This window comes from Drosophila teissieri, chromosome 2L (assembly GCF_016746235.2).
Source record: "Drosophila teissieri strain GT53w chromosome 2L, Prin_Dtei_1.1, whole genome shotgun sequence".
NCBI lineage: Eukaryota > Metazoa > Arthropoda > Insecta > Diptera > Drosophilidae > Drosophila > Drosophila teissieri.
This window is the reverse complement of record NC_053029.1, coordinates 8,005,146-8,027,554: the sequence shown is the minus strand read 5'-3', so window position 1 is coordinate 8,027,554 and position 22,409 is coordinate 8,005,146. Positions and strand designations below refer to the sequence as shown.

Here is a 22,409-nt window from a genome sequence, read left to right as displayed (position 1 = left end):
ATAACTCGCGATGTCAAAAAAACATGCAATTATAAGCTTATTTTTGTTTAGCCTTTCTTCTTGGTAAATAAGTGAAATCATTTTTTCTTCGCGTCCTGTGACTAACATATGTTTAGTGAATTGCTCAGAGTTTCTTATCTAATAAGGCTTGCACTAATTGAAAAAATCAAATCTAATCTGCGTTGCTAAGGAACATGCACCCATCTTTGCACTAAATATGTACATATGTATATATATCTAAACTAATATTCTAACTATATAACTAAACCTAATACGCCGCATAAGATGTCTTTTACTTATGTTCTATTGTAATTCTCATATACATATATCTCCTTATCAATCTAACGCTTATCTAATCGGAATATATATACACATTTAATGGGCCCCTAAGTGTGCCATTTGTGGTGTCTCCTCATAATCATTCAAGTGCTTCCATGTCTTTCAATAGCCACCAAAGAAGGCGGAGTTCGTTGTGGGTTTTTGCTTTTCTGCTTCTGTGCCGCATTTCCGTTCCGTATTGAGAAAAGCTGCGTTTTAATGATTGTTTTGTTCTAACATTTTCAATGGTTTATCAAAATGCCGGCGACGCCGTTTCGTCTGGCCGCCATTTAAGACCAAAGTTTCTTCTGTTCCTCCTCGGCTTTGTATTTCCCTCTCTGTTTCTCCGTGTATTTCCGTCCCCCTTCCTCGCCGATTCAGTCTGCCCGATTCTTTTCTATGCATATCGGCTTGGCCATATCTTTAGTATGCATTCGACGCATTCGAGAAGTTTTTTCTTCTTTTATCGCCAACTTTGGCAGGGCAGGAAAAGGCGCGTTCGGACTTTGCGTTGCTGTCTTTTTCCCCTTTTCTCCCGTTTTTCCCACATTTTATTCACTTTTATTCATTTTTATTCGAGTGTATGCGGGAAGATTTGTCATGTGTTTTGTATGCACTGCATGAAACAATGCAAAAGTGACATTTCCTCAACTCGCCTTTCACTCTTATCAGCTGGCGAAGAAAAAGCAGCTGGGCTGCTGTTCAACATGCTGGTTGTCGGATGCCGATTGCTGATTCCACTCCCAATCCTCCACTTTTCCCTAGTCGCTCTTTAATACTCCTCCAATCGCCTGACTGGACTTCCGATAAGCCCCACTACCCCGGTGATAATACGGCAAAAGAGCTGCCGAGTCAAAAGAGCAAACTGCGCTCTGATTGCCAACTGACGATTGCCGATTGTCGATGCGCTGCAATTGATGATTGCGAAATGTTCCCATAGAAGTTCCTTCTTTGGATAGAAGCAGTTATAAAAGTGGTTTCCTCAGATCCAAAATTAAAATTTTATAATAGAAATCAATCATATGAAGAATATATTTGGTGCTTCACACTTTAAATTATTAGCAATTAATAGAGCATATAACTTGCATGATTAGTAAGTTCCTGCAAATAAATCTTATAAATACATTAATTTCTATACTTCTATACTTTTATTGATTTATATTTTATTTGTGCAGTTTGCATATTTTTCCGATTGCAAATTTCATCTGCCTGCGCTGATGGCTTGTTTTCAAAACAGCCACTCATAAATCACTGATAAAATGCCCAAGTACCATTTCATTTATATTAATTTATGTGCCTTTTGTTGCAGCCACTGATTGCGCATTTCTCTCTGAATCAGTTTCCGCGGATGGCGCGTTTCGAGGCACTGACCATGGGCAATTAGTTAACGTGCGTGTAATAGAAACTAATAGCCACTCCCATTCCAGTTCCTATTGCCATCCCCATTCCCAATTCCCCATAAAGGCATTCCGAAAACACGCATTCTCTTCTAGCAACTTCAAAGAGGCCGTCCCATCGGGGCACCGGGGGTACTTTTAATTAGCTGTGTAAATTGGTCAACGAAAATGAAATTAATTAGCCCAAGCGATGTTAATAACTTCATCGGCGCTGACAACTTTATTGACCATCAACGGGAGACTGGACTTTGATTGTGCGATGTGATTGGAATAGATTGCATTGCATAGTGGAGCATTTAGAAATTAATATAGGGGCAGTCAGTTCAAGTATAAATTAAATTTATTGGTAAACTAAAGTTGATCGTTGAAAGACAGAAATGTTCGAACTTATTTAATAAATCTACAGACAACTAAATATTAACATTTAGCATTTAACATTTCCTTTCCATACAAAGCCATCCCTATCCCATTTCAATCACAACATATCAATATCAACTCTATGCATTAATTTTATAGTTGGCTGAGTTTTAACCACAATAAACTGAATTCCTATAGTTTGAGCCTTGACTTTATCGAACTTAAACTCCTTTTTCACTCATCCTCGGCAACTAGTTCGCATGCCGATTCACATTCCTGGGCCGACTGACTACCTGGTCATTTTGGCTCACAGGTAGCCGAAATCCATCCACTGAAACCGCTCATAATCTTATTAGAAAAAAGGCTTCCCATTCCAACAATCGCATTTCATTAAAATGGTTTCGGTGTTCGCCGGTATTTCTTTTGTGCCTCTGATATTGACGCCCGCCTGTCTATCGCATCTTTTCAATAATAATTTGGGTTTTATTTAGCCGCCAACGAATCACAAAAAGAAGTCGTCGCTCCAGTGACTTTTTGTGAGAGGCGCAAAAGGAGAGGCTGAGTCACGATGTCAGTTTCGTGGAAGATTGTACACCGATAAAGATGGGATCTTTGATGATGCACGGCAGGCAGGACAAATTGATGGGGGACTTATAAATGACTGATTAATTGCTCGTATAAAAGCCAAAGCAGCAGAAATTTATATTTTGGAAGCTACAAATTCGCATTTCATTGCCGTTTCAATTGCCACTTTTGAGCAGAAGCAACAGAGCAACTATAAATTCCGAATTTTCATAGCATACTTTTAAGTGGCCATAAATATTCGATGACAAACAGTCGCAGAGATGCACTTTTAGGCAACCCGCACAAATATTCCACCGATCCCATGGCCATGGATATCAGCCAAAATGAAAACTTTAGAACGTGATAGTTGCACCGACTATTCGGGGGGCGTGGCCGGGTATAAGGCGCGTGCCTAAGTGCCGCTTGTCTAGACTGCTCTAGACTAGCAAATGTCAAATGAAATAAATTTCTAACCGTCCCGCAACGAGCAAGGTAAATATTAGTGAGTAATTGAAAAGGCTTTCCAGGAGTGCTCCCTGGCCGGGAAAGCGCATGGTCCACTGCTAAACGTCAGTCATTGTTGTTTGTTGTCGTTTATTTTTGGTGGGAAAAGCGGAAAACTTAAAGGACCAAAAGAAGCCGTTGAGGGAGTCCACGAGTCCAGACCTGACTGCTCTGGGATTTAACGAAGCAAATCAAAAGAAGCAAACAGAACGATTGGTTTAATAAATAGTACGAAACATGGTATGCACTTTCTGTTTATAAAGTAAGAAAATATAGATGGCAATATGCATATACTTACAGATTAATTTTAAATGTTTAAAGCCTTTTAATTCAATTTAAAGAATATTTTACTACGAATCACCTAAAAAAGATTGTGCTTACTTGGAGTAGAGTATTTTTGAAGAGAAAAAAATGGCTCGGCGTCTTGAGAAAATCCTTTTCTACGCCCCTTTCATAAGCTAGCCTGCAGCCATCATTCAAAGGCCTTAGTCCCATTTGGCGTTAATTAGTTTGGCAGGGCTGCGGGCGTGTGACTTTCACCAATCATTTACAGCAGCAGCACTCCGTTTTCTTTGCTCCACGGCTCCTCGGAAAATTCACGGATTCAGGCGTATTTTTTCCACTTTCCACGCAGCCAAAACAATTTTCATTAACAGTCAGTCGCCGTCATCGACAGTCGCTGACTTGCCTTTTCCCTATCCAACTCTGACCTTCCAATTGCCAGCCAAGAGCTGATCCCCTTTTCGTGTCGCTTCTCTGATTACACATTTTAACGCCATTTTTGGCGCAACTTTTTCCCTTCTGACGTGGCCGTTAAACCCTTTAGGCCAAAGTGGGAAAAAAGTTTTTCCCTTGGCTGGCTGAGCAGCAAATGAAAAGAATCTCAATGAAGGGTTAACAAGGAAAATTTGATTTATTTGATGAGTTTCACTGTTCGCCACAGAAGACGCGTTTAATGAGCATGAAAATGAACTTGCCAAAGGTTGCGGGAGTTTTGTGGCAATGACCAACACAGCAAGTAGAAAACGTCTGTCTGGAAAGTAAAAATATAATTGATCGAACTTAAACTCAATAAAAGATTGGCTTTTTAAAATACTCGCACAGCATCGTAACATATTGCACTGGACTCTGGTGCCCATTTCTTATGGCTTTCAGTTTATTTGTTTTATTCCATTTGCGATTGACAACTGCAAACTCTGTTTATTTCCTTTCTATTGTCGTACTGCTGGAATTGCTTATGTATGTCACATTATTGCCGCACCCAGCCCATTCTGACTTAGACAAAGGACATTTCTGCGCTGGCAATGGAATTTTAATGCACTCCCATTATCCGCCCTTCTCGCAGGATCGGTCTCTGATAAACAAGCGAAACATTTTCCCGCACTTTCTCTAAATTCAATAAAACTCCGAGAGGGCAAAGGGAAACTTTTCAGTGTCGCAACAAAGCCGCTGATTATCCCAGTAGCTCCTTGGATATCCCACTGGCACCTCCCATGAACATAAGTATTTCTCGGGATGGGGGCGTGTCAAGTTAGTCAGTGACATGAATAATTCCCAAGTCGGTTGGCCAAACATATCCATAGCCTTGCGTACCCTTATTGTAATCACATTTGGGCAAACTCAAATGGAAGTTGTAAATTCAATTAGATTTAATTTACGCAACTTTGCAGTGAACCCAAATGAAAGGGAGTGAAATAATTTCAAGGGGATGAGAGCAACCAAACTTCAGAAGCAAAGTTTTACTCACTCAGGTTGTCGGGCATAATTAACTAAGAATGCGCAGTCTTAAAGTTAAAGAAAACTTTAACAAGTCCGCTGCAGCGTCAAATGTCAAGTAAGTGCCTGACATTTAATGTGCAAAACTTGCAAAACTTTTCTCATATAAAAAGCGTATTAAATCATTTTTATGGCAACCTTTCTTGGTTTTTAGTTTGGATGGGCATCCACCCACCGACTGCCTCTACCTGTTTACATTGTTCTTGTTCATTTTTTATGCCCAGCTCGTTCCCGTTTTATGCGCCATTTGACGAGGCTCGTTTAGTGTTTTCCGCCTTGTCTAGGCTTCACTGCAGCCACGGTGCGTATGAGTGATATTTTTATGATCGACGAATCTAGAGTTATGGCTCATCTAGAGAATTATGAGTGAGATGTTTATGAGCACTTCTCCGGCATATTTGCACCTAAATTACTGTCAACTTAAAAGTACATACTAATGCTGGCAAAGACTAGATTATTGCTAGTAAAATTGTTTTTTTTATATTTAGTTCTTTGGTTATTTAGTTGGTTATAACAGTACTCAAATGGAAAAATTATGTAAAATGAATTCGTATGCCTAGCAGTGGGCGTGGTACTACTACTGTTTGGTACTACTCTGTATAACAAAATATAGTGATAACATTACTAAATCGGAGGTTTCTTACCATTACTTAATATAAGAAAAAAAAATATTTAATTTAAAGTTTAAACTATATATATTTACCAGAGTAATGGTAAATAGTAGTCTCAAAATTAAGTTGTCGACCTTAGGTCTTTTGTCTACACACAGAATATAAAAACATCAAGAGTCGGGGGGACTTTGCAGCATAAGTCTTTCGGTCATTGTAGATATATAGATATATATAGACACCGTATACATGGCAACTGAATTATCATAAGAAGTCACGTCAAGTGTTTGGCTACTGCTGCAGTGAAATTTCCACGGAGAGTGCAAAGTAATCGGAATGCAAAATAGTTTGCCAACAGCAGCTGTGACCAAAAAAGTGAACTTGACATTTGACATGTGACAGCGACTGTGACAGCCAGACAAATAAAATGTAAACAAAGCTAAAACTAAAGTACCGAAATCGAAACAAAGAGCACAGAAGGCAGCCACCAGCAGTGGACAGCATCATAATTTCGGAAAAAGTTTCCAACAACTATTCCAATCAGCCATGCAAATAAGAATGGGAAATGTTAATTAACATGCAACTAACATGGGGATGGGGACTGTACCTGGACTGGTCGCATTCAAGGTTAAATTAGCTAATTGGCTGAATATAGCGTGACTAAATGAGCTGGCAAATGTCAACATGCCCGAGTTGTAAAAAATATTTATGACCCGCCAGATAAAAGCGGACTTTAAATGAGAACTGACTAAATTCCTTAATTCTTAAAGTTATACTTAAGAAAAAGTGCGAGCATTGCGCCCATCGTATTCCCAATATAATATTTAAATTAGAATTGAAATGTTTAAAAGGCAAAAAGGAAGGCAAACGGCACTCGGCTTCATTGGCCATGACGGTGATAATCTACCCAGGAGACTAAACAGGCCCAAATGGAGTAGACTGAAAGAAAGAGGAAATGGAGAAGACAGGACAACACGACAGGCCACAACAAAGTGTCAAAGCCACCAGACAAGCGGCTTAAGAAAAGCAGCCAACATTTTGTTAGACAACTTGCAGCAGCGAGAAATGGATAATAAATAAATGGCGAGTATTATAAAATGTATAAAATAGGATGCGATAAAGCGAAAATGCGATAATCAAATTGGAATAACACAAAGTAATCGAAAGAAACTACAACACAATTGAAAATGTCAGCAGAGAATAAGGAGAAAAGAACGGCATCTTCGACAAAGAAACTGTCCTGTGGGCATGATTGCCAATAGAAATTGGTTAATGCAGCAAATTAGCTATTGAGTGATTTGGTTTACAAAGCCACAAAGTGGCTTAAGTGATAGATAGATTTTTCAGATAGTGTTTTTTACAAAATTATTCACCGTTCTGGAATATTAGAAACAAAATCCCTTGTAATCCCTAGAAGTCCGATTAAAGCATGTGCAAGTACGCTATTATCTTTTGGAAATGTATTTAACGTCGACTACCGTATCAACATAGCTACAAGCTTCTCTTTTTGAAATTTTACGTGACACAATCCCGAAAACTATGAGACCTGCACTTTGTTGCTGCCAGAATGTGAAAGGCTTTCAGACTGCAATTGGCCTGCAGCCCAAAGCGACACTAGTCAAACATAGAAGCATTAAGTGGGCGGCGAAAGCCTCCGTAATCCTGGCCAAAAAGGAGGCACTCCGGCAATGGCACTGGTCACGCACACTCGTTTGGCATTCATAAATCGCTTACCAAACTAAAATCCTAACCAGATTTGTGCAGCAATTTTGATGGCATTTTTGCAGATCCTGTCGATTTTGCCGACCTGTCCAGAACGTAAATAGCAATTTACCAGACAGGCAACGAGCTAAGAGCAATCGGCACTCTTGCCCCGAATTAGGCGCATTTTATCGAAGAATTTGCAACTTTGATTCTGATTGGCAGTGGTTTCAAGGCGGTCCTCGAACCGCAAATGCATAGATGCCAGGAATTCATTTGACCAAACTAATTTCATTAGCCTGGCAAATACACATAAGGCAAACGCCATCGCGTACACGACGGCCAGCTGTTTAGTCAGTTAATTAAATTTGATTTGGCCACACACAAAAGCCGCTTTGCCCTCAATTATGCAAGAGGTACTATATCGCAGGTTGAGCTTTTAGTTTCAATTACCCTTGCAATGCAACGCAAATTGCGCTTAATTATTCAGAGCACGCTCTAATGGAAAACTTCGGTCCTCAGATTATTTATTGGCATTGATGTCATTTGGACACGGGTCAAGGCAACTGGCCACTAATGGAAGGAGAAGTCGAATCTAGTGTCCAAAGGATTGACATAGATTGTGGTTGATAGTGCAACCAATTAAAGACATTAGGAAAAGACTGTATCTTTATGTTTTCTCCTCGAATATTCAATTTATGTATTGGGTACTTGTGCGATTTTCAAATCAGAAGGTAATATTTAAATAAATTCATATATAATGTGGCTCTCTTTCTGTGCACTTTCTTTTTCATAGGATAAAAACAGTATAGCATTTGTTTTGGGCACTTTAAGCATCAGAAACATCTCTCAAGTTTTCGTCGCTAAAATTGCTATTCAACTTGAGTTTTAAATGAGCAAATTTCGTAAGTCCCATGACTCCCTCGCCCTTTCCATTAAACTTTTCTTGTAGCTGCAGGCAAACATCATAAAACCCTTGAAAGGTTTTTATTTACCACACTCACAGAAAGAGCATAAAACACTTGACCGCTTGACCTAAATTTCCCAACCAGAGCAGCAGGATCAACGACTCTCGTTGACTGTCCCTTTTGGCCCGGTCAAAAGTCAGATGTCAACCAAATAGGCGGGGGAAAACACGAGAAATGTTTTAAAAATTCCAACACGTAGGCAATTTCTGGATGATGCGCATACAGCAAAGCTCAGAATTCGAGGGGCGAAAACTATGAAAGAAATTTCACGAAACGGAGGGTTGCCGAATTCGATGAGGAAGGGTTATATCTGCGTCGCCTCATTAAACACTGGCAGTAGTCATGATTTCCACTCAGGCACTCCACTCACATAACTTGGCCCGAGGCGAGAATGGACGTAAATTGATTTGAGGCCGGATAAATTTCGAATGCCTGGGGTGTGCTGTTTCAACTGCCACCTGCCTGCGAAATTAAAGATTGCCACGAGCTGGCAAAAAGTGTTGCCAAGTTGGCTACTTTTTACAAGAAGTGCCTCAAGTTATGATAGAATTCAGTTGGTATTTGAGTATTTCTTTTAGGGACGTTAAATAACACAAATCATGCTTTCAGACACCTTAGCAAAACTAGTTTTTTATCCTATGCTAAGCTCTTTTTGTACTGTAAGTAACTTTTTTGTAACCTACAGCTGCCATCACTGCTGGTCTGCAGCTTTTTGGCTGTTAGTGCTGATAAGCTCCATGCTCGCACGTACTACATTTTAGCACACTATTTGGGATGCTGGATGCGGGATGCGGGAATATCCGTGCTAGAAATGTGTCAATTTGGCGTCAAAGACATTGACGGAGCAACAACATGTTTACATTAGCAATAAAACAGGCGCAGTGCCATCTGAAACTCAAGATGAGCCAGCTGCCAACGGGAGAATCAAGGGAATGAGCAGGTCCTGAGGTGTTCACCAAGCTCACGTACTCATGGATGGCAGAATTAGGGGGAATCTTGGCTGATCTTATCCTCCCCAGACCAGCCAGACAATAACTATAATTGTCGCATCAGCATTTTTTCCGGCCTCCGCCTCAGTCTCAGTCTCACTTCTCAACGGCAAAAAGTATGCAGTAAAACGCGCCAGTCATGATTCGTTGGATTTGAGGGAAGGAGGTAAATTCCATTAAACCAACCAACTCAGACACAGACGCAGACAATGCCTGAAGGCTCGTCAAGCGATTCCATTTGTAGGTCTGCCACCGACTTCTGCTTCCTGACTTCAGTTGGCCTGTGGATCGGTGGGGGGCATATAAAAAATTCCAAAATTAAAGTCAATGCGAAGACGAGTCTGTGTCGAAGTCGAAGTCGGATGTGGATGTGGATGACGGGAGGTTTTGGAAAGGGAAAAGGGCATGACTCTGAAGTGAAAGCTAATGTTGATTAGGGAAATTGAAGTGATAATGCTAGCAAACTTAAGGAATCTAAATAAAGGGGGAAACAAGGCGTGCGAAATAAATACTTAAGACAAAACAAGGTGGCAAATAAGCAAAGAAACTTGATAATGGTTATATAAAAAGCTAATGAAACAGCCTTCATATTATAAATTAATAAAAATAAATTAGTTTAGAAGTAAATGATGGTGCTTGTACTAGATAGCTACATAATTCGTTCATAAAATAATCGATTATTGTGGAATGCCTTACATAGAGAATCCTTTGGTGCTTTCGAAAATAAAGCCGCACTTCGCCCTCCACTTCTATACAACGACCTCATTGGGGATAAATAACAGAGTTTCCAATTTCCAGCATTAATTAACAATTTGGCTTACTTGGCACTCGGAGCGGGAATTTGTAAGCAATTTCGGACACAATAATGGTAGGTGGTAGGTGGCTCCTTTGTCCCCTGGAATCCCTGTATCAGCTGGCGGCAGACTGGACAACGTTTATTTTACGAGAACATTTTAATCTAATTTAGCACACTTTAGATTTATATTTGCTTAAATAGAAGTTATCTGAGTGGCACGTGCCGGGCATAACAATGAGCCAACAACAAAAGGAAGCGCTCGTGGTCAACTGCCGGGCCAAGATGTGGTCGAAAGGGCAACAAAGGATCCTAGAGAAGCAATTTTATTATAGTTTATTTCGTTGGTTGCTCCTTTGGAATATTTGGGAGACGTGTTGCAGTTGCCTCGCATGCATTTGCAACAATCCAATTGCACCGCATTTGCCCTTCCACAATTTCCTTCGAGGGGAACATTTGCCGCTTAAATGCAATCAATTGTGGCAATTGTTCCTTCAAAGGGAGGATATCCTTGTAAGCGAGTAGTTCTTAGCCGTAAACGCGACGCAGAAGGGTGAAGAAGGAGTAAATGGCGTTCAGTAGTGACTGGAGCATTTTCAAGTTCATGGGATAGGTGCCACCCACCAGAATCTGAGGAGGAAATAATGGTTAGTAATCGGAAATAACTGTCTATAAGAACTCACCGCCAAGGGCTTTTGTGAGCGCATGATGAGGAACTTCAAAGTCTTTTGTGTGTCCACATCAAAGTCCATCCAATTGCTCTCATAGGCGGCAATGGCGATATCAAAGCTCTGCCAAATGCCTTACTTATATATAAATGGTAAAAAATGGGTTTAAAATGCTTACTTGAAAGTATAGTTCATTGGCCACGTAGTAGAGGACCACACTGTTGGCAAATATCATTACCATGTATGCAATGACTATCACGGTCTGAGCAATAGTTTGTGCCTGTTGGATGGGAGTTATACAAATTGTTTTCAAAACTTTTCATAATCCCCAACACTCACAATTATCAAGGAGAAAAGCAGAACACAGAGCATGGCCCCAAAGCAAAGGAACTCCACCAAATGCAGATGGGTGTTCAAGGCATTCATTGAGTCCACAAATCTGTATTTCAAAATGATTAAATGTTAAAAGACTTGAAAAAACACTTCTGAAAGAGCTTACCCTGTTAATTTTAACTGGTATTTTATGCACCATATGAGTTCGCCACGCACTTGGTGACTTTTCAGCTTTTCTAGGCTTCTCAACTTGTGCTGCAGAACTCGACACATGAGTATGGCGAAAAGGGTAAAGGTCACTACCATGTTTGTGTACGGTATGTACATGCAACAGCCCATTGGAGCCATAATGGCTTGGATCACAAAGAAAATCTCGTAGTAGGGCGATGCGTATTTGTACTCATCAATGGTGGGCAAGTACATGCCATATGGCAGAACTGCAAGAGAAGAAATTGCCAATGAAATCATCTAAGAAAATGATAAAGCCCACCTCTTTCCGAACCAAAAATGGGATATGTAACGAAGCCAATGCAAGTGCAGCAGCCCATTAACAAATTAATCCTGCTAATGAAAACTGATAGCCGTGTGGTTTCCTCCACCAAGAGGCTGATGGTGGGGTCATCCGATTGCTACAAAACTGCATTTATGAAATGTGTATTTTTGAGACAACTTTTCGTACTCACCAACAACTCCATGTAGAAGCTCTTCAAAATATTAATGAATCGCTCGTAACTAAAGCGCTGCACGCACAACAATACACCTCTGACCACCGTGTTTGTGAACAATACAGCCAGGTAAACATTCCTGATGATAAAGTCCAAGGACTCGGTGCTCAGATATATGTCCACATACTGAGTACAGTTGATGATAATGTACGGAGCCATTGCGACGTAGCGGCGCCAGTTGTGAACAAACAGATATGACCAGAACTTCATTAGCTTGAGAGTGCTTCCGAAAATGGGCATCTCCACCGTATCCATCGAGTTCAATTCCATATTGTCTGTGTCAATATCCACAATGGTGTGAATTTCACAGCCCATACCGGCATCGTTATATAGGTATACAAGTGATTAGGGGTGGGATGTGTCTGTCCTGTCGTGATGTCATCATAATTAGCCCTTAATTAATGGGTTTACTTTGTGATTGTGCGAGGGGTATGTGTTAATTAGCCATCCAAAGGGTATTATTAGAGGTGTAAAGAACACAACTGGGTATTCACGGCCTTGGATAAAGCACAAGTTCAACTTTAAGTCAGTACAGGTCCTTAAATTTATGTAACTTAAAGTCAGTTTGAGTGACTGGCTTTGAAAGTTCCTAGGACTTCATTTAACCTCAACTTCGAAGAAAACCCTCAACATCTTCATTTTTCATGCCAGTCCCTCAGTAGTCCGATAAAAAATCTTAATCGCTGGCAATTTGTCTGTTTCCCAGCCGGACGAAGCCTATAGAAATTCCAAAACCCAAAAACCTCAAGCCAACAAAAGGCGTTCAAAGAGCAACCTTTTTCATTAGAACCGAACAACACCCACTACACATGTTACAGACTCCCAATCTGTGTGCCAATTACAAGTTGTAGACCCTCGCCTTTCTTTGAACTCTGAACTCACACTGAGGGTTTTCACTTAATATTTATGGTCATATAAACGGGCAAGGAAACCAACTCATTTGTCATCGAGTCGGGAGCTACGGAATTCCTTTTATTACCAAGATAGGGAATCTTAATTGAGTTGCAATTGGAAATACTTTTGAGTGGACAAAGCAAAGAAAATACGTTATCAATCAAACACGTTATTAAAGAAAACAGAGCCAGAGCAACCTTAATTACTTTATTTCTTGGCTGATAGATATAAATTGCGTATACGCCCTGTTTGTTTGTCACGAGTCCCGAGCTTTGCCGTCACTTAAGCTTTATATCAAGGTGTTATTTACGCTTGATTTGCTTTATGATGTATGTGATGCAGCCTGCCCCTCGTTTCTCAGTCTGGCAGCTGTCTTAATATGAAACTTAGTTAGTCGGCTGCACTGCGAAAAGTTAACAGGGCTTAAAGAGAGATTTTCCTGGCGTTGGATGGCGCTGCGTATTTGGCAGTTAGCTTTTACGTTGGCCAATTATAATTTTAATTGGTTGAACGTGGCCATTAACAGAGGCAACTATAAAAGGCATAAAGACAATGTCTGAAAATTACCACCACTTGCTGGCGAAAATATCTTAATATTAACCGATATGCTTTAAGTGTTTCCCAAAGAAAGGAAATCCAGGGAAAGCAAGCTGCAGGGCGCACCTTTTTGCGAATGCGGAAACTAACAAGCAAAAAGGACGAAACAGTTGAACTTGCAGTATCTTGTATCTTGTATCTTGTATCTACGACGGGGAAGCACTTAACACGCGTTATGAGGACTTGCCGTTGGGGTTTTGGGCAAAATGCAACGAGCTTGCAACTTTTCCTAGCTGCTAAGTAGGAAATTCGCTCCCAGACAGGGCAGCAAAAAAAGCAAGGAAAGGAAAATGAGCAGGGGGCTGGCGGGAAACTACGTGTCATATGACAAGTGAAATGTGCGCAAAATTACTTGTTTAGTTGCGGTTAAGACGCCTTTGCCTGGCAGCCCGTGTTTGCCAGACCAACTACAGATATTTGCATTTCTTGAGGTTTGCTTTATGAATGGCGCCAGTGGTCGTGGATGTGCAAGATAAACATTTGCCACGGCTGTCGGGAAGAGCGGCAAAAGTTTGTGGCAAAACAAAATTAGAGGCGACGATGAAGAGAAGAATTTAATAAATGGAAATAGGTTTTATTAAATTCTGTTCAGCCATTTATATGCCTTTCACGTGGCTGTGGTGGCAAAGCAACCCTCTACGCAGGGTAAGAGGAATGTTTGTGCCACTTTTCTTTTTCTCGGCATTGTTGCTGCCGCTTTTTCCCCTATATGTATGTATATATACCTCAGGGGATGTCATTTGAAGGCGGCAAGTGTAAAAATTAAGCAGCTAGGAGGCGAGGCAATGAGTGAGATAAAATTACTCGGCAAACGAAGGGCGGTGGTAGCTAAAAGTAATTGTAAAGTATGCTAAGAGGCGTGGCTTGACAGCCTCAAGAGATGCGTTTCCTTTTTTCGTTGTTTTGTCCTCAGCAAAGATACAAAGGAGGCGACAGTGAGCGGAAAATGTGGAACAAGGTTGAATTAGTTCTCCATGAGGGTAATTAGCCTGATGACTACCCGCAAAAGCGGCCTAAGCACAAATCCGGATCATAGTCTTATTGATTTTCATGAAGAATATCCTGGGTTTATTTTAAAAAACCAAATACGTAAGGGGACGAAACTTTTTCAATCTAAAATTATCAAAGCAAACATCAAAGTTGATACAGCAGTAAAAAGCGTCAACAAATTAGCAAAATGGGAGAGCACGGAAAAACGAAAACCAAAAAACGGGGGAAAACTGTCAACATGAAAGGGAGACCAGCAAAAACTTTTACAAGCCGAAGCACAACAAACATTTTCACACCTCATGAGTGGAATTTAAATTTCTGCCTCGCCGAACTTTCTTGACGTGCGGCACTCTGTGTGTGTTTGTCTGTTACTCATACGCCCCGTGTGTCTGTAAAATTTCATATCAATTTCGTTGGGATTAAGTTATATTTTAGTGTGCTCGGCAAAGGTGTTTATCGCAAGTTGAGAGTGTGTGCTTTTCCTGCTGAGATTTTGAGCACGTGCTAGTCCTTGAGGCTTTCACACTTTGTGTGTATTCGCTTTTTTAAGCCGAGTGCAGGAGGTTCTCATTCAAGCCAAAATATTGATACAGCCTAAAGTGTTTGTGAGAGACAAGGAAAATACATTTGGCTCGTAATTCGCTGTGTGTGAAAATAGAGGAAAATAGAGGAGGAGCGTTTGAAAAAAACATACTAAAGCATTAGTGAGAAAATTAATGTTGAAAGAGGAAAATATTTAATACTTGAAGTATATGTATTTCAATTAAAGACAGTACTAGTTATACTTAAAGTGCACCATTTTGTTGCTCTCTTTTGCGACATTTCATCATTTTGCTTAATTCAATGAGTTTTTCGAGGGAAACTGCAGACATGTAAGTGCTTACTTACTTAAGAGGCTCCATGAGCCCATGGACTTACAAATCACAAAAGTCATGACCCGGGAAGTTCATAAAAAATTCGGCCCAGAGCAGCAATTGCCATACAAACAGGCGCATTACGGCAGCGGAGTAATATTTCGTGGGGGGAGGGGGGTTTCCCCAATTCGGGATCCAAATCCCGATTCCCAGCATGACCGGCATATAATTCAAACACGTACCAATACAGAGCAATGTACACACGACGACGACGGTGCTGGGCAAAGCGATTTGGCCAACGGTAATCAGGCAATTTCATATGAATAAGTAAGCAGGCAATGCCGCCTGAGTGTGTGCAATAAATTTCGTTGTATTACGAATGCGACGCCCGGCGCTCCTTATGAAAATTTTAAAAGCCGCCAAACTATGCACCCGACTGTGATTGCCACCATCCTGGCTGGCCGAGTCCTTTTTACCACCCGCAGCCGGTACAAGGCAGAACAACAGGAAAATAGAAATATATTACCACGAAACGTGCAGGAGGAGGCCCAGTCAAGGCGTTTATTACTTATTTAGAGCAGAAGGTGGTACCTCCAAAACTCACAGGACTCACAGGACAGGCAGCGGAGCAAGACCACTTCTTTCGAGATAAGAGAAGCAGCTTGGAACAAGGTAATATTGTGTTAGAATGAATACCCTGCAATCGTGGAAAACTAAAGGTCCCTTGTTAAACTATCCATTATCAAGCAGTAAAAATGATTCCATTCTCAGTCTGGTTTTTAACAAATAGGTTCCATTGGATCACTATTTCAATAATGCTCTTATCTCGCACTTAATGTTTTTTGGGGCACACATTTCCCAACACAATTTCCATGGCAGCCAAAACACTCGACGTTGCACAGGTAACTGGAGTTTGTGCCCCGCACAGCGGGCGGCACTTGAGCTACTTGGCGGGGAACCCCCGAGTGGAAAACGTGCCTGAGGCTTCGGCGCCATCAAGTGGAATATTGGAACGAATGAAGGGACGATCGTGAGGCGGCGGCGGCGACGGCGACCTGCCACTAAACATTTTAATTAGAAAATTTCGCACAGCCAGTTGAGCCGGCCACAAATCCAATTACCAAGTAATTATGCATTTAATTTGGCACAGCGGTGAGATGGCGAAGCAGACTCTTCATGGCCAGTCATTAATGCAGATGGTTGGCCATCAAATCAGCTCAACTCGACACCAACAAACAACTGCAAGCACATGTGTGTGCTCTATGCAAAATAACAAAAACTTTTTGCCGCATAACTTTGGGGCGCCAAGGCTTGAAAATTTCAATTTGCTGTGTGTGTGTGTGTCTAGCAGCCCCACACCCTCCATCAGCTCGAGGGCTTACCGTACTATCTGCCATGCAATTAAAAGTTGTTTCCATGTTTTGTCGGCTCCCAGACGCTTATTACAAATGTCGAGACCAGCAGACCACAATCAAAGAGGTCAAGTGCAGTCTGCGAATGTTTTTTTGAGTGCGTAATTTATGGCCGCTTGTCTTGTAATTGGCCCAGGTCGTGGTTCAGGCTTTGAGCAACTTTTTCTTTACCATACAAATAACGTATCCCTTTTTTTTGGCCGATTCTCCTGGCCTGCTATAAAACTGTCAGCATACCACTAGGCAAATATTTCCCATATTAATGCCAAGGGAACGAATTTTCCGCTTTTCCTCTACTTTTTCCCACAGAACAGAACAGTGCCAAAAAAGTGAGCTAAAATTTATGTGGTGACCTGGTTTCCTATCGCTATTCTGTGTTGTTAAAGAAATGAAAAATTAAAGAAATTTCGCTTGCATAATTTAGATTGACTAGTAAACCGAACCCTTTGCAAATCCTTTTCGCCTTCGCGGACCTTCAATCGATAGACAGCAATCCTTGATTGGCGGGTTCGAAAATGGTGTTTATTTTCAGCTTAGTTTCGTCCTTTTTGCTCCTCGCCTTGACACACTTTTTCGGAGGCGTAAACAGGCAAATTTTCATAAAAAGAAAAGAAAGAGAGAAAACTTTCCATGGTCGAGACAACAGTGCCTTTGAGTTTGTGTCGATTTTCTACGCATTTGAGGTAAAGGTTGAGATCGATGAAGGCATCCTTTCTCCCATCGAAGTTAAAATATCCGCACTTACCGCAAAGAAAATTCCCAAAGTTCACGAATCCATAAACTTGAAATATACATATGTATTGATTTTTTTTTAATCATCAAACTGATTATATATTAATTTTAATCGAGTTCGTGGACTAATTGTTTGTTTTGTCGCGGTGTTGATGCAGCAATACAGCGATTTGCTGCATTTGCATTTTCTCGCGAGTGGAATTCAATAAAATTTGAAAACTGGCCCATGATTGATAAATATTTAATGAGCATAATTTAATTAAAAACGTTTTACAAATAATAAAAGCAGCCTGACCAGACGCGGTGAAAATATTTCGTTGCGAGGGTGAGCATGTTTGCTCGTTTTTCCATGCATTTAAATTAGTGGCATGCATTTTTTATTACCATATGATGGGTGAAAAAATTCACGTTGACATGGCTAATATTCTGACATATACTCTTTATGATCAAACGTTTAAAGGGACTGATGGGTGAAATACGAGCTAAAAATGTTGTACAGTCAAAAACAAGAGATAAGGCCATAGTCGAGTTCCCCGATTAATTGAAACCAGTTACTCAGCTAGTGGAAGTGCTAACGAGAAATTTTAACATTTTCTGGAATAAACCCCTAAAATTCTTATCATCGCGACTTTTTCCCAAATTCTCAAAACTAATTTGCTATTTCTCCCCGTGGATTAATTAAATTTCCTTTTGGTATTCAAAAGCAAATCATAATTCCAGCCACTTCAGTGCAGTTTTAAGTTCGGCCCGGGCAACATCGTACAATGTCGAGTCCAATAAGATTTCTATTTTTGCTTATTTTCATTCAACATTCTAGAATTCACTGTTCCAAGCAATTGAAAAATATTAGAAAGGACTACTGCGAAATTTATTTTCGTGAACTTGGCGAAAACAGATCGTGCTCAATAACTGATAATATTGTAACTACTGAAGATTATCAAATGAGTTTAGTTATTTCTACTCTAAAAATAAATTGGAAAAACCCAGTGTTTCACCGTTGGAATATTTACAAAATATCTAATGAAACTGATTACGAACTTGTTAAAATTATTGTGCGTGGAATTCGAAGTGAAGTCGATATGAGAATAAGTCCTGGCGTACATTATCTTGGCCTACTTGGCATTCGGGAAATTGGTGACTACAATATTTACCTTCCATCCTTGGTGATAACTGAGACGGGTGTACATTACGCAAATGGACCGCAAAATGTAACTTTTAAAAATGCATATGACAGTCCACTTAATTCCATGGTTATAAACAATTACATTCGGAAGACCATAACAACACAAGCAAATCAAATTATTTTTTTTTTTTTTTTTTTTTTTTTTTTTTTTTTTTTTTTTTTTTTTTTTTTTTTTTTTTTTTTTTTTTTTTTTTTTTTTTTTACCAATTCTTAGGAGATTCCATGAAACAAAAAATAAAAAAAAATATACATTCGTAGAAAGAACCATTGAACAACTGACCAAACAAAATCACGAATGTCCAAATAAACGAAACAAAAACGCATCAATTACATATACAAATACTTTATGAAATACCCGACACTAAACAATGGAAGAAAATGTTTTTCATGGCAAAAATAACATGAGCGCCGTCACATTTGCTAAATTAAATTTAAAAGGTTTGACGGCTAAAACATTTGAAAATTTAACAAGCTTAAGTGGGATTATTCTCGATAATGTTATTTTAAAAGATTTATCGTTTTTGAGGTAAGTAAAAGTAAGCGTCGCTTTTCTAACATTAATGTGTGCCTGCATTTCAGATCTTCTACACTTCAGGAATCATTAACATATTGCTTTATGAATGTAGCGAATGTGGTGGACTTGAAAAACTTTGACAAATTCACGAATCTTGAAACCGTAGAAGTTAACCGATATAAATCCTTTGAAAATCTTACTGCTTTCATATGTCAACAATACATAAGATACTGTCAAGTTACATTGGGAATTAATAAGGTTGCATGCCCCTTAGAATGCAATTGCAGATATGATCGAGACAAGTCACGTTTGGAAATTGATTGTAGGCGGAAAAATCTCACAACTATTCCATCGCTACCGGTTCCGAAAAAAGGATATTCAGTTCTAGAATTTCAGAGCAACTGGTTGTATGAACTGCCCTACAACTCATTGGAAGGCTATAAAAACTTAAAAAGCTTAGACGTGTCTTTCAACCAACTAACAAGTCTAAGCGTGAGCCAACTGCCTGAAAGTCTTTACTATCTGAACATCAGATATAATAATATTACTACCCTAAGCCCACAGGTTGTTGAGTATCTACACAGTGTTAATACTTTCATTCAGTATGGCAACAAATGGATTATCTACTGCGATGAATACTACTTACAAGATTTCTTTCGGAATAAAGCAAAATGTTACTTATAAAACATCCAATTTGACTCATAATGAATACATAGAAGTAACATATGGTATATTGAGAAAGTTTTTTGTTAAAAATATATATATTTCATATCTACAAGCAAATGAAGATAAATAAAAGGCCTTTCTTCGAATAATACTTAAAAATGGAACATTATTACTTAATTGGATGTTTTCGGGGGAGTTCGATGAAATTTTCTCCACCATCTCAACAGGCGCTGTCCTTACAGATGCTCATGTTGTGTCGAACGGCAAACGGGTGAATTAATTATAAATTGTCGAAATTTAACTCTTGAGTTTTATCCAAGGCTACCGTACTCGATTCCGTACAACGTGACATTATATCTTGATGCAAATGAAATAAAAAATCTCAGTGATCCAAAATCTATGATCTTTGGTCAAGCCTCGATACAGAAATTGCACATGTCCCAAAACCTGTTAACAGAATTTCCACTTCAAAAGCTCTCAGAAAACATAACTTACCTAGACATACGCAATAATCTCTTAAACTATCTGGATGATGGTGTGGTAGCCTTCCTTGAAAATCGGGAGAACATCACCAAGGTAGAACTTTCTGGGAACCCATGGGAATGTAAATGCAGGAAAAAGGCCTTCCTATCTTATCTCAGGAAGCACGAGCCGATGGAATACGAAACAGTCCTGCGCCGCGTTAACATAACTCAGGATAAGTGTCCTGTAGACTGCATTTGCTGCGTCGACACCTCCAATTCCGAATCGCTCACACTGATGATCGACTGCAGTGGAAAGGACCTTCGCGAAGTACCACCATTACCCACACCAGCACTTGGACAAACAACTCTCATCTTTGAAAGAAATAATCTCGAGAAATGGCCATCCAGCTTGCTACCAGGATACTCAAACGTGACACGACTTTATTTGGCCAACAACAGACTTTCCGATATTGATCACCTACCAGGGAAACTTGTACACCTGGACATCAGTAACAATAATTTCTCGGCTCTAGACGATCGAGTACGGAGATTCCTGCAGAAAAGAATGAATTCATCCCAGATGAAAGTATCACTTATTGGGAATCCGTGGACTTGCAGTTGCCAAGAGAAGGACTTCCTGGTATTCGTAAAGGCGCAAGCGATGAATATTGTAAACGCTTTAGCCATTCAATGCAGTGGTACTGGACGATCGTTGATTGAGATCGAAGAGGCTAATATATGCCCCTCGGTCCATATCTACTACACCTCCCTCACCGTCTCTCTGCTGATCCTTGCTTTGTCCATTCACGTCTTTGTCTGCTTTAGGCGACCCATAATGATCTGGTTCTACGAGCACGAAATATGCCTCAGTTTGGCCGCCCGCCGGGAACTCGACGAGGAGAAGAAATTCGATGCCTTCCTATCATTCACCCACAAGGACGAGGAGCTTGTCGAGGAGTTCGTGGACCGCCTGGAGAACGGCAAGCACAAGTTTAGGCTATGTTTCTACCTGCGAGATTGGTTGGTGGGCGAGTGCATTCCCGATTGCATTAACCGATCTGTGCAGAGCTCAAGGCGCATTATCATCCTGATGACGAAGAACTTCCTCCAGTCCACCTGGGGTCGCCTCGAGTTCAGACTGGCGCTACATGCAACCTCGAAGGATCGGTGCAAGCGCCTGATCGTAGTAGTTTATCCTGATGTAGAAAACTTCGATGATCTAGACAGCGAGTTGAGGACGTACATGGTGCTGAACACCTATCTGGAGAGAAATCATCCAAACTTCTGGAACAAGCTGATGTATTCAATGCCACATGACATGCATTCGAAGAGAAGACGTTCTGATGCAGAAACCGAGGTATAAGAACAAAATACACATCATATGTAAAATATATTATACTTTTTTCCCGTTTATCTATCAAATCTGAACAATATAGTATCAGATCCATGCTCTGTCAATGCAAAAATAACTGCAATAAAAATACTTTTGTTAAATGCTAAAAAATCTCAATTTCTCTCTTATTTAACTAAGGACAAGATCATTGTTTAAAAAAAATTTTAATTAAAAAAAAAAACAAGAAAGGGGTTGCAACATGAGTCAACAAACTTGCGCTGCGTCTATGTATCTGGAGTCTGCATGCTGAATCTCACTTTCTAGCTTTTATAGTTAGTAAGATCTCAACGTTCATACGGACAGACGGGCGGACAGACGGGCGGACAGACGGACGGACGGACAGACATGGCCAGATCGACTCGGCTATTGATCCTCATCAAGAATATATGTATATACTTTATATGCCTGTTGATGATTAAATGAATTATTTATATACACTTTACTTAAAAAAACTCTGTACTTCAAAAGCTCATATCTTTAATTCTGTCCCCATAAGTCAATCAATCAATACCAAGCCAGAAGGACAGGCATACAGACAACGTGTCAAGTACTTGTTTGGCCTTAAATAACTTTTGTCCCACTTTCCTAGCTTATTTGGGTTCGCCACTATTTAGTCGACCTAAATCCACAAGCAAAATACACAGAAAACGAAGAAAAAGGGAAGGGGAATCAGTGGGCCGGGGAGGAAAAAAATCCAGGCCGCCTCATCAATAAGCCAGCCCAATAAAGAGGATGTATGCTTGAAGGCGCCGTAGGACTTAGGTAGCCAGGATTTAGCGAACCCCCGAGCAACTTCACTCCTCAATCAGCGCGGCCAAGTGGAAAATGCCTTGGCGTAGCGCCCTCTGACACCTTGTTAGGGGAAGATAGACAACCGGGCCAGAAGACTTATTAACATTTAGATGAAATGCCACAGGAGCTGGGAGCTGGTAGCTGGGAGGAACAAAGGACGAAGCTGTACTGTGGCCTTTGGTTTGCTTACTTTTTTGCATTTGAATGCCACAAAACT

At 40.3% G+C, this 22,409-nt stretch overlaps 1 protein-coding gene and 1 pseudogene across 1 annotated transcript; one reads left to right on the top strand and one right to left on the bottom strand.

Moving 5' to 3' along the window:
- Positions 1–10,503: 10,503 nt before the first annotated feature.
- On the bottom strand, positions 10,504–11,971 carry LOC122626418 (odorant receptor 30a). Its single transcript, XM_043806674.1, has 7 exons — positions 11,660–11,971; positions 11,467–11,605; positions 11,143–11,413; positions 10,983–11,082; positions 10,822–10,923; positions 10,659–10,766; positions 10,504–10,605 (listed from the first exon to the last, which is right to left on the bottom strand). Exons 1-7 carry the CDS (start codon positions 11,969–11,971, stop codon positions 10,504–10,506), a joined length of 1,134 nt encoding a protein of 377 aa, XP_043662609.1.
- Positions 11,972–18,259: 6,288 nt separating this feature from the next.
- LOC122611959 lies at positions 18,260–21,370 on the top strand (annotated as a pseudogene).
- The last annotated feature ends 1,039 nt before the right edge of the window (positions 21,371–22,409 follow it).

What these genes read in the sequence shown, in the direction of transcription:
- LOC122626418 (XM_043806674.1), bottom strand. Translation starts at nt 11,971, where the DNA reads ATGGAATTGAACTCGATGGATACGGTGGAGATGCCCATTTTCGGAAGC. An exon ending in CATTTTTGGTTCGGAAAGAG is followed by an intron (nt 11,414 to 11,466) that starts GTGGGCTTTATC and finishes CTTCTCTTGCAG; the next exon opens with TTCTGCCATATGGCATGTAC. An exon ending in GCTCACAAAAGCCCTTGGCG is followed by an intron (nt 10,606 to 10,658) that starts GTGAGTTCTTAT and finishes TTTCCTCCTCAG; the next exon opens with ATTCTGGTGGGTGGCACCTA.